Source organism: Lampris incognitus, chromosome 13 (assembly GCF_029633865.1).
Source record: "Lampris incognitus isolate fLamInc1 chromosome 13, fLamInc1.hap2, whole genome shotgun sequence".
Classification (NCBI taxonomy): domain Eukaryota; kingdom Metazoa; phylum Chordata; class Actinopteri; order Lampriformes; family Lampridae; genus Lampris; species Lampris incognitus.
Genome location: NC_079223.1, coordinates 48,516,010 through 48,528,614, shown reverse-complemented (window position 1 = coordinate 48,528,614; position 12,605 = coordinate 48,516,010). Strand labels below are relative to the sequence as shown.

Genomic DNA, 12,605 nt, shown 5'->3' with positions numbered 1-12,605 from the left:
AGGCAGAACTCGCCGGGTCCTCGGCTTTCAAAAGATAGAATATCCAAAACTGTCAAGTAAATAATCAGACAGCAAGAAGTTAGTGTTTGTTTGAAGTCAGGCAGGGCTTGGAGGGTTGTGGGTTGATTTAAAGTCAGCGTGGTCGATACCGCTCATTGTGGAGGCCACTGTGTACAGCGAGGCTGCTCATCTTTACACGTGTCATTCAGTGACTCGGCTTGAGGCCCCTGTTAAGTTTCTACTCATCAGAAGGTCTGGTGTGTGTCGGTGGTGGTGGTGGTTGGCACAGAGTTGTGTGTGTCAGTGATGGTGGCGGTGGTGGTGGTGGTTGGCACTGAGAGTTGCGTGTTGATATTGAATCAATGTTTAGTCTGATGACGCAGAATCATGGAGTCCACACCAGAATTAAAACCTGAAGATTTGTACAAGACTGTGTCAGCCTGACAGCCTGTCTTCTGTCCGGGCCTGGTGATACACTGACATACCCAGTATAACCGGGTGCAGCTGAAACGCCAAGGGGGCGGTGGTTTTAACCTCATAACCACTGTTGATGTAGAACTGTAACACTCAGGTCAGAGCAACAATTGAAGGAGTCGCTCCCTCGTTTTTTGTCAGCATAGAAAACAATTTTGTATGTTTTTTCTCCCCAATTGTATCCGGCCGATAACCCCACTCTTCCGAGCCGTCCCGGTCTCTGCTCCACCCCCTCTGCTGGTCCGGGGAGGGCTGCAGACTACCACATGCCTCCTCCCATACATGTGGAGTCACCAGCTGCTTCTTTTCACCTGACAGTGAGGAGTTTCACCAGGGGGACGTAGCACGTGGGAGGATCACGCTATTCCCCCCAGTTCCCCCTCCCCCCTGAAGAGGCGCCCCGACTGAACAGAGGAGGCGCTAGTGCAGCGAGCAGAATGCATACCCACATCCGGCTTCCCACCCGCAGACACGGCCAATTGTGTCTGTAGGGACACCCGACCAAGCCCGAGGTAACACAGGGACTCGGACCGGCGATCCCCGTGTTGGTAGGCAACGGAATAGACTGCTTTGCTACCCGGGCGCCCAATCTTGTTTATTTCTGATCAGGAATTACGACCTCACTCCATCACTTCTGGTTATGCCCCTTTTTAGGGGGTGATAAGAGCTGCCATGTTTAATCCTGCCATGTCTTTCTTCCACCTCCGACACTGGAGGAACAAACACTTGAGGCAATTAAGACAATCGTCCTGATTAACGCTGCTTTTAATCTGAGCAAGTTAAGACAAATGGTCACAAGCTGACAGCAGAGACGATGACTGGAGGCAGTCCAAATACATCACAGAGGCAAGTGATTAAATAATTCAAACTGCCATGAAAATAAAGACGTTTAGGAGTAAGTTTAAATTACAGGAAATGATTCAGGTTTGTCTGAAACTAACGGCACCTGGTCGAATGGAAAGTATTTTGATTTACACACGGGTTTGTGAAAGAAGCCAGTTATGCTGAGAGCACTTTAGTGTATTTTTCCTCAAGAAGGATTGTGAGAGTAATGATGTGTGGGTTTTCTGGAGAACCCATTAATCCATCTCGCTCTCTTCCTCATTCCAGCTGATAGCGTGCTACCTAGAATAACTGAACACCCCTTCATTCCTGGAGAGCTCTCATTATGATTCCTTGCATTTTGCCCCAGAATTCCAGGACCTTTGGACAGCCCTGTCACATTCTCCTACGTGGTGTGCTCATTATATCAGGTTTCTTCTCCTTGTATGCGCTTCATCCTGACTGCATAGCGGGATGTTACTGCTCACCAAAGTCCCTTTTCCACTACATGGTACCGGCTCAACTCGACTCGCACTTTTTCCATTTTCCATTTCTGGAAAGTACCGGCATTTTGGTAACTGTTACCACTTTTCTGCTACCACCTTTGTTGAGGTTCCAAAAACACTGCAGCCGGTACCAAAATCAATGACGCTGGAGCGGGTACCGGAATCAGTGCAGACCTCTGATTGGTCAGAGAAACACCTCATTGCGTCATGTTGTGTCACCGCGTCATCAATGCGCGCGTGGGATATCACCCGGCATTTTTAAATACCGTACATTTAGAAACTGAAACCAGGCATCGCTATGACGACCAGCTACGGGGGGGGGGGGTACTTTTATGATAATGGAAAGTGACGCAGAAGCAAGTGGAGTTGGGTTGAGCCGGTAGCGTGTGGTGGAAAAGGGGCATGGGAGGCAGATCAGTGTCCACGTGTCTCCCGAGCCGGCATGCAGCAGCCACGTCCTTTGTGGTGGCTGCTGTTGTTCTGGCAGCAGTGTGGCATGAAGCGCTGTGTTCCTTCAAGCAGACGCTGTACCACTACAAGTACTCTTACTGCTGTAGCACGACGTACATTAGGACTATACTGGTACATATTGTGGGGAGAGAGTGCAAGTTATTTGCTGTTGTGCACCCACCCGCCCCCACTGCGTAGCGCTGTCCCCCTGTAATTACCGGGAGACAGACGTGTCTTCATGCACAGTGTTGTCGCACCACATACCAGTGAGAACGGACTGCCTCCCCTCGCCATAGATCTGGCCTCTACATTCCTCTACATCCTGCTTCTTCTTTTTTTTTAATTTTTTAATTTTCTCAGCCGCTCTGTTTGGTTTCTGGCTTGTTGACCCAGCGTCATCTAAACGTGCCGGTGGGCCCGCTTGTTGATGCCGGGTTCAGATACAGCACGAGGCTTCAGTGGACAGCATGTGTTATCTATCTTCATGTATAAGAACCACAAAATGAAGGGTGAACGTTTAAGGTTTGTTTTTCTCCTTTTCTTGCTGGTGGTGGCACCCGCGCCCCTGCTGGCCAGACTCAGTCCCTGCTGGCCAGACTCAGTCCCTGCTGGCCAGACTCAGTCCCTGCTGGCCAGACTCAGTCCCTGCTGGCCAGACTCAGTAGGTGTGAGATGGCAACACCCTGTTGGTTCACAAACCAAGTTACAAAAACAACTCCCTGATTCTCCGTTTTGTTGTTTTCGTAATTGACTCGATGCTATTTTAGACTAGAGCTTTTTTTTTTTGTGGAGTTTTCTCCCCCTTTTCTCCCCAATTGTACTTGGCCAATTACTCCACCCTTCCAAGCCGTCGCGGTCGCTGTTCCACCCCCTCTGCCGATCCGGGTGGGGGGGGGGGGCTGCAGACTACCACATGCCTCCTCCCACACATGTGGAGTCACCAGCCACTTCTTTTCACCTGACAGTGAGGAGTTTCACCAGGGGGCGTAGCGCGTAGGAGGATCACGCTATTCCCCCCAGTTACCCCGCTCCCCTGAACAGGCACCCCAACCGACCAGAGGAGGCGCTCGTGCAATGACCAGGACACATACCCACATCCGGCTTCCCACCCGCAGACTTGGCCAATTGTGTCTGTAGGGACGCCCAACCAAGCCGGACGTAACACGGGGATTCGATCAGGCTATCCCCGTGTTGGTATAAGCCAAGTGGGTACATCACAACCCACTGCACTCTGTCATCATCTATAACATTCAGGACCTCACCCCTCTTAACGTCGATGATTAAAAAATGGGGTAGGAGCCTAAAATATTTAGCAAATGTAGCACGTCGCCACCTTGTATTCATTCCTCCATGAGTGAAATTTCCTTTTGAATTTTTAATCCACTGTTCAAATGAAACCCTGGGAGAGTGGGAGGAACTTTAGGTCAGGGAAGCGGGAGGGGAGAGGACCTATCTGATACCGAGACAGAGGAGTTGGAACAGCTTCAGGAACGTGCAGTCACACCCAAATGCACACAAACACGTTCCACAAGGGTATGGCCATCAATCACAGCACCTACAGCAGCCCGTCAGCTTCACGGCGTAGTCTTTAGTACAGGAGGGGTGGTGGTGCTGGGAGCAGGTGACAATCGAAGCATACCGGTAAAGAATTGAAGAGCAGATTAAAGCCAGTGGAGGTCAGTATTGTTGGGATGCTGGAAGAGGGACAGTGGGGAGCTGGGAATTTCAATATAAATGTAAAACAGTCTGAGACCTACTGACAAGAGCTGAGCTACCCATTTTGTTGCTGGCGTTGCGCAGCACACACAGGCATACGCTCTGAGGCCAAAAACGCCTTCGGAACAGCCGCTCCTGGAAAACTGTGTTTTATGTGGTCCGCCTGTTCGTGCCTGGCACATCGGTTTGTCAGGGCCTCGTCTCTGATTGGATTGCAGGTACTGTCGGGTAAACCAAGTAATTCGGGATTTAGACAAGTCACATGTATTTCTGTAATAATGTCAAATTCGGTACAGGCCTGAGGAGGGATGTAGACCCCGCCCAGAATAAATGATGGACATTCCCACGGTGAACAGTCAATGAAAAAGGTCTCTAAGTGAGGGCTGCATGATTTCCTCAACACTGTGACGTCCATACATGTACCTTTATGTAGAAGCAGATGCCACCACCCCATTATTTTCCCGATAGCTCCATTTCGCAGTCCCTGTGGAGGAGTTGGAACTGCGGCAGATGAAGTGTACTGTCTGGTATGTGCTCACTAAGCCAGGTTTCAGTGACACACAGGGTGGCAGATCTGGAAAAGTCCTAGTTTTTTCCGATTAGGAGTAGCAGTTCGTCCATCTTGTTGGCCAGAGAGTGGACATTCACCAGGTGGACTGACGGGAGCGTGGTCCTAAATCCCCACTGTCACAGTTTAATGAGTGCTCCGACTCACTTCATCGTAGTCCACACAGGGCTGTACCGATCAAGACCTCGGCAAGACATTAATTAAAATGTTCAGTTAAGGTTGGTAAAAAAGCCTGTTCCGTTTTTCCGCTGGGCAGTTGGAGACTTGGAAGTTGTTCCTGCTGTGTGTGATCAGTGAGTAGGAGCTAGAAACTATACAAATACACAAACAGAAACAGTAGAAGAGAGCACAGAACCGATGTGACCGTCCACAGCACCATCTTGATGACCATATTATTATTATTATTAGTAGTAGTAGTAGTATTACACAGCAGCAAAGGGGGTGGGGAGGATGTTTTTTTTTTATAAAAAATGGCAGTGATTTTGTGTGAATTTGTAACCCGCCAACATACAGTGCATCCGGAAAGTATTCACACCCCTTCACTTTCCCCACAATTTGTTATGTTACAGCCTTATCCCAAAATGGATTAAATTCCCTTTTTTTCTCATCAATCTACACACAATACCCCATAATGACAAAGTGAAAAAGGTTTTGTAGAAATTTTTGCAAATTTATTAAAAATAAAAAACTGAAATATTGCATGTACATAAGTATTCACACCCTTTGCTATGACACTCAAAATTGAGCTCAGGTTCATAATGTTTCCACTGATCATCCTTGAGATGTTTCTACATCTTGATTGGAGTCCACCTGTAGTAAATTCAATGGATTGGACATGATTTGGAAAGGCACACACCTGTGTATATAAGGTCCCACTATTGACAGTGCATGTCAGAGCAGAAACCAAGCCATGAAGTCAAAGGAATTGTCTGTGGACCTCCGAGACAGGATTGTATCGAGGCACAGATCTGAGGAAGGGTACAAAAAAATTTCTACAGCTTTGAAGGTCCCGAAGGGCACAGTGGTCTCCATCATTCGTAAATGGAAGAAGTTTGGATCTTCCAGGACTCCCCCTAGAGCTGGCCGCCCAGCCAAACTGAGCAATCGGGGAGAAGGGCCTTGGTCAGGGAGGTGACCAAGAACCCGATGGTCACTCTGACAGAGCTCCAGCGTTCCTCTGTGGAGATGGGAGAACCTTCCAGAAGGACAACCATCTCTGCAGCACTGCACCAATCAGGCCTTTATGGTAGAATGGCCAGACGGAAGCCTCTGCTCAGTAAAAGGCACATGACAGCCCGCTTGGAGTTTGCCAGAAAGCACCTAAAGGACTCTCAGACCATGAGAAACAAGATTCTCTGGTCTGATGAAACCAAGATTGAACTCTGGCCTGAATGCCAAACGTCACGTCTGGAGGAAACCAGGCACCTCTCATCACCTTGCTAATACCATCCCTACAGTGAAGCATGGTGGTGGCAGCATCATGCTGTGGGGATGTTCTTCAACGGCAGGAACTGGGACACTAGTCACGATCGAGGGAAAGATGAATGGAGCAAAGTACAGAGAGATCTTTGATGTAAACCTGCTCCAGAGCGCTCAGGACCTTAGACGAAGGTTTACCTTTCAACACGACAACGACCCTAAGCACACAGCCAAGACAACGAAGGAGTGGCTTCAGGACAAGTCTGTGAATGTCCTTGAGTGGCCCAGCCAGAGCCCAGACTTGAACCCCATTGAACATCTCTGGAAAGACCTGAAAATAGCTGTGCAGCGACGCTCCCCATCTAACCTTACAGAGCTCGAGAGGATCTGCAGAGAAGAATGGGAGAAATACCCCAAATATAGGTGTGCCAAGCTTGTAGCTTCATACCCAAGAATACTTGAGGTTGTAATCGCCGCCAAGGGTGCCTCAACCAAGTACTGAGTAAAGGGTGTGAATACTTATGTACATGCAATATTTCAGTTTTTTATTTTTAATAAATTTGTAAAAATTTCTACAAAACCTTTTTCACTTTGTCATTATGGGGTATTGTATGTAGATTGATGAGAAAAAAAGGAATTTAATCCATTTTGGAATAAGGCTGTAACATAACAAAATGTGGGGAAAGTGAAGGTGTGAATACTTTCCGGATGCACTGTATCTGCAAAGCGTGAGTCTTTATTTAGTTGAGGCTGCAGCACACCTAGGTTATACAGCCATCCACCTCTTGTTTTTGTTCAGGCCCCTATCGTGGCCATGAAGGGAGCGCTGTCATCTTTTGGTGAGGAAAAATCCAGTGGGTAGGAGCTGTATCCCCATCCTCACTCCTGGAACAAACCCCCATGTATATCCCATCCCCCATACACCTACTTTACACACAGCCCTCCGTCTGTTTCCCCACACATTCTCCTCCTCCATACCTCCCTCAGCGACGTTCCTCCATGGCTTTCCCGCTTTCTTCCCCCGTCCTGTGACACTTCCTTGTTCTCTCCGAGCACCTTGATGAGTCTATTTCAGTCACCTGCAAACCACATCTCCTCGACTCCACTTCACATTCACATGCTCTGGCCAGCCAGCTTTGCAAAATTTTCTTTAAAAATGGCACCCCCTGAGCTTTCCTCACCTGTTTCCGTTTTTATTTTTTTATTTTTAACTCAGCTTGGCTCAGACTCCATTTATCTAGACAACAAAGCGACTGTGTGTAGAGTTGCATTTGTGGGGGGGGGGGTTACAGTGTGGTGTCAAAGCAACTTGTTGTCTTGCCTCTCATTTGCTTTGCGAGGATCTCATACTAGATACTCATAGTACTCATAGTATTTATATATATATATATATATATATATATATATGTGTGTGTGTGTGTGTGTGTGTGTGTGTGTGTGTAGTATATAGTGTAGTGTAGTTCCAGAGTAGCTTGGAATGCGTCTGGATTGGGCCCCTACGTGTCGTTTATCATTTTGCCTTTTCGTAGAAATCTAATAAACTTTCATATCCCGTCTGTCCAGTTTGGTGGTGTTCTCTACTATCCATCTTTAGTCTGCATGATGCTGGCTCTCTCCACTCTTGAGTGCAGTCTCAGCAATCTGGAGTTTTTTTCTCCTCCCCTGATCACTTTGTGCAGCTATCCTGGAATAATGATTTGAGGTCATGGAACATTATGAAGTTCGATTATAAAATTGCATTTTTTCTTTAGTTGAGGTCACATTTTCAGCCATATGTTTAGCTGCTGAGATGCCACATCTGTGCTTGATGTTTTAGTGGTATGTTCAGTGACCAGTTAAAGGTTACACAGTCCAAGGGGCGTCTGGGTAGCGTGGCGGTCTATTCCGTTGCCTACCAACACAGGGATCGCCTGTTCGAATCCCCGTGTTACCTCTGGCTTGGCCGGGTGTCCCTACAGACACAATTAGCCGTGTCTGCGGGTGGGAATCCGGGGGTATGTGTCCTGGTCGCAGCACTAGCGCCTCCTCTGGTTGGTCGGGGCACCTGTTCGGGGGGAGGGGGAACTGGGGGGAATAGCATGGTCCTCCCATGCGCTATATCCCCCTGGTGAAACTCCTCACTGTCAGGTGAAAAGAAGCGGCTGGTGACTCCACATGTATTGGAGGAGGCATGTGGTAGTCTGCAGCCGTCCCCGGATCAGCAGAGGGGGTGGAACAGCAACCGGGATGGCTCGGAAGAGTGGGGTAATTGGCCAAATACAATTGGGGAGAAAATGGGGAGAAATCCAAAAAAGAAAAAAGTTACACGGTCCATTTAGAGACTGTTGAGACTTCCCCTGATAGTGAATACTGAATAATATGACCTTCTGTCATAAACAGCTGTCATATACATCCAAGCAGACCTCTTAGAAAATGTTCACAGAAAGTTGAATCAGTTCATCTTGACACAACATTTATTGAGAGAAGAATTTCATCATCATCTAAGTGACCTCTTCAGTCTCAAATGACTGCGGGTACCCCCACCCTTGAAAACAGTACAGTGGTGTAACCGTTATAAGGGTGGGGATACCTGCAGTCAGTTGAGACTGAGGAGGTCACTTAGATGGTGCTGAAATGTTTCTCTCAATAAAAGTTGTGTTAGGTGAACTGATTCAACTTTCTTTGATTTTCTTACCTGGATTATTGAGCATGCATCAAGACATGGGAAATGTTCTTAAAGTCCTGGAAAAGGATTTCCTAAAAGGAGTGGTAACCCTCCAGTTTAAGGGACATTGCTGTAAAACTCTACTTCTCTCTTCTGTCTCTGCAGTGCTGGATATGGCGCGCCACGTGCCCCTGTACCGGGCGCTGCTAGAGCTTCTCCGGGCCATCTCCACCTGCACCGCCCTGGTGCCTCTGCTGTTACCCCTGTCTGGAGACATAGGGCAGGAGGAGGAGGGAGAAGAGGAGCACTCTGAGGGGCAAACCTCTGTGGGCATGCTACTGGCCAAAATGAAGACATGCGTGGACACGTACACCAACCGCCTCAGGTAACATGCAGACCGTATATGTTTTTCCCCCAAACATGATTATTTGCATTAATCCAATTTGATTTTCCAGCTTTACAGTGCACCTTTACTAAATATTAAAATGTTTCTTAAAAAGCTTTTTGACATGTTATTTCCAAATTCATGTCTGTTTTAAGGGTAACGTTATTCGAATGTTTATTCCGAACCGTAAAAGCCAAATGCAATGAAACAATAACAACCTGTTTTCTCATCATTCTGTGCAGCATTAAGGTCACAGCTGATATTTGTTGCTTTATAATAAGGACACTGCTTTGATACTGTTATTATGAAGGTTAGGACAGGTTAGGATACTGTTATTATGAAGGTTAGGATAGGTTAGGATACTCTTATTATGAAGGTTAGGACATGTTAGGATACTCTTATGAAGGTTAGGACAGGTTAGGGTAGCCATATTATGAAGGTTAGGACAGATTAGGGTACTAAATGGAATATTTGGTTTGGTGTTGGATACTACAACAAGGAAATGTATGCTTTCAGGTGTGTTTTACAGTGCTATATCTTATAATGTTTTTATTTCCAAACACAGACGACGGACTGTATTCTTACAGAATTTAGCTGAGAGAACCTCCAAGTTGTATTATTAGTGATTATGTAAGTAGCGAGAGAGACGAAACAAAAGCCAGTTGATAACAAATAGAATGAGGAAGTGGTGCCTCTGCTTGGAACTAGATGTGTCTCTTTCACATGTAAAGCAAAACTGTAAGGTCTATCACATGGGTGTATAACACTGGTGTGAATCAGTAGGATTCTTCTGTTTGTCTGTGTGTTAACAGGCTAGACCAGCTGCCATATATAGAGCATAGAATGCAGTGGCGGCTGGTGCTAAAAATGTTTGGCGGGAGGGGGCAATTGACCATGGCGCAGCACACCTGATAGCTGCTTTAATGTCCACACAGTCCCAGAGTTATTAAGGACAATGTAGCCTATAGATTTTATCAGGGTTCGTAGACGGTGGATGATTGACAGTCGAGACGAGGCGTCATGGTATATGTGAACATGATTGACAGCCAGAAGAATTGTCCAATCGCATTAGATCAAAAAACATTAAAACAATACCAATTCGCTGCCAATAAAAGCGGGCGTGTCTGGGGCACACAGAACTGCACCCCATGGAAAATCTGAAGAAACCAATCAGACAGCAGCCTCAGGTCACCTGCTCGCCAAAAGTTTGAGGGCTTACATAAGGTATCATTTGGCCGGCGCCCCTCACCTAGGAAATATATGAATTCAGACACAAATCAACCAAATACCATTTGAACCAGTATTTAATGCTGCTGATAGACGCACACAGACTGAAAAACACTTTCATTTCATAATTATTTGCAATATACAACTAAATTATATTTAACATGTTTAAGTAGATGTTTATCGGCACCCCCGTACTGACCAGCCGCCACTGATAGAATGACCACAGGTGGAAGTCAAACACAGGTGTTTATTGATAATTCATTAGTTGTAGAAAGTTTAGGGCATCATATGATGAATGGCGCATTCAGGACTGAGTTTCTTATAGCTAGCGCGGTTTCAGTGCATTGCTTATCAAGTTTTGTATTTGCTGTTTAAAGTTACCCTGACTAGTGAGGACTGGTCCCGAGCCTATTTTGCCTCATAGGAAAGAAATTTTCCTTAGAATTTCTCATCATTAATGAGTAGAAAATGTTTCCATGTAAAAGTGCATTTGGGAAATTCGCTCAAGATCAGTGTATTGATCGACATTAGGTTGATTAACCTGGATTCATAGCGCTGAATTAACCTGGCTGTCATAGCACTGAATGAACCTAGCTCTCCATGGCACTGAATTAACCTGGCTCTCCATAGTGCTGAATTAACCTGGCTGTCATAGTGCTGAATTAACCTGGCTGTCATAGTGCTGAATTAACCTGGCTCTCATATTGCTGAATTAACCTGGCTCTCATAGCGCTGAATTAACCTGGCTCTCATAGCGCTGAATTAACCTGGCTCATAGCACTGACTTAACCTGGCTCTCATAGCGCTGAATCAACCTGGCTCTCATAGCGCTGAATTAACCTGGCTCTCATACTGCTGAATTAACCTGGCTGTCATAGCGCTGAATTAACCTGACTCTCACAGCGCTGAATTAACCCTAGCTCTCCATAGCGCTGAATTAACCTGGCTCTCATAGCGCTGAATTGCAGCCTTTTCGTGGTGAAAGAGTTGTGCCTCCACCATGAAAAGGTGTAATGTCTGTTGAGTTTGGTAAGGAGTGAGTTTGACCCAGGGCAGGAGGAGAAATGCTGATGCAACAATAGTCTTGGAAAAGTGGGCCCAGTTCCCCCACATCACATAGACCAAAGGGTTCATGGGAGAATTCCAGTTCAGTACATATTTTCCAGGCTTCTCTGCTGGCCCTGTTGCCACCATAATCTTGACCCAGAGAAGTGGTTATGTAAACAGATGAATGGTTAGACTAGTTGAGGTGGGGCGTCCGGATAGTGTGGCGGTCTATTCTGTACCAACATGGGGATCCCGGTTCGAATCCCTGTGTTACCTCTGGCTTGGTCGGGCGTCCCCACAGACACAATTGGCCGTGTCTGCGGGTGGGGAGCCTGATGTGGGTATGTGTCCTGGTTGCCGTATTAGCGCCTCCTCTGGCCGGTCGGGGCACCTTTTCAGGGGGGAGGGGGAACTGGGGGGAAATAGCGTGATCCTCCCACGCGCTACATCCCCCTGGTGAAACTCCTCACTGTCAGGTGAAAAGAAATGGCTGGTGACTCCACATGTATCGGAGGAGGCATGTGGTAGTCTGCAGCTCTCTCTGTCTCTGTCTCTCTCTCTCTCTCATTAACTTTATCTCTTCCTACTACGCAGTCCGTTAAATAAACCAGCTGTACCACTCTGAGGATAAGTGCTGTATGCTGAAGGGTGTAATGCTTTAATTTATTAAAAACCAGCAGACATTAGAGAGGCCACAACCTGGGGCAGTTTGAAAGCAGTCTCGTATTGTTGTGGCTTGTTTTGTGGGAAGGATTTTCTTGCCAACTAGCTCAGAGAATAATCAGGGTTCTGCCATGAAAACCAGACTGCAGAAGTGTTCTCCAGAGGCTCACTGTTGTCCTGAAAAAGGATTGCATCCTGCACATGTCTGTTTTGCAATGAAACTAATAATCTGTGTAGGGGTAATATGAATCTCTGATAAAAGATATTAATGGATGGATTTGTACTATTGGATGTGTACTATTCACAGGATTTGGATTTCCAAATCCTCAGTGAACAGTCTCTAGAGTTTACTCTGAATGGTGTGTGTGGGGGGGGGGGGGATACCGTGAGAGGCAGTTCTGCGGATGGAAACGCCTTGTTGATGAGAGAGGTCAGCAAAGAATGGCCAGACTGGTTTGAGCTGACAGAAAGGCTACTGTAACTCAAATAACCACTCTACAATTGTCGTGAGCAGAAAAGCATATCAGAATGCACAAAACATCGAACCTTGAGGTGGATAGGCTACAACAGCAGAAGACCACTTCGAGTTCCACTCCTGTCAGCCAAGAACAGACAGCTGAGGCTGCAGTGGGCACAGGGTCACCAAGGCTGGAAATATGTAGCCTGGTCTGATGAATCTCGATT

At 46.8% G+C, this 12,605-nt stretch overlaps 1 protein-coding gene across 1 annotated transcript in view; it reads left to right on the top strand.

Moving 5' to 3' along the window:
* The window catches only part of birc6 (baculoviral IAP repeat containing 6), a 274,230-nt gene that overhangs the window by 190,925 nt on the left and 70,700 nt on the right, over positions 1 to 12,605 (top strand). The window contains exon 65 of the mRNA XM_056291274.1: positions 8,765 to 8,984. Coding sequence (XP_056147249.1) covers positions 8,765 to 8,984 — 220 coding nt within the window. The remainder of the gene's footprint in view (positions 1 to 8,764; positions 8,985 to 12,605) is intronic.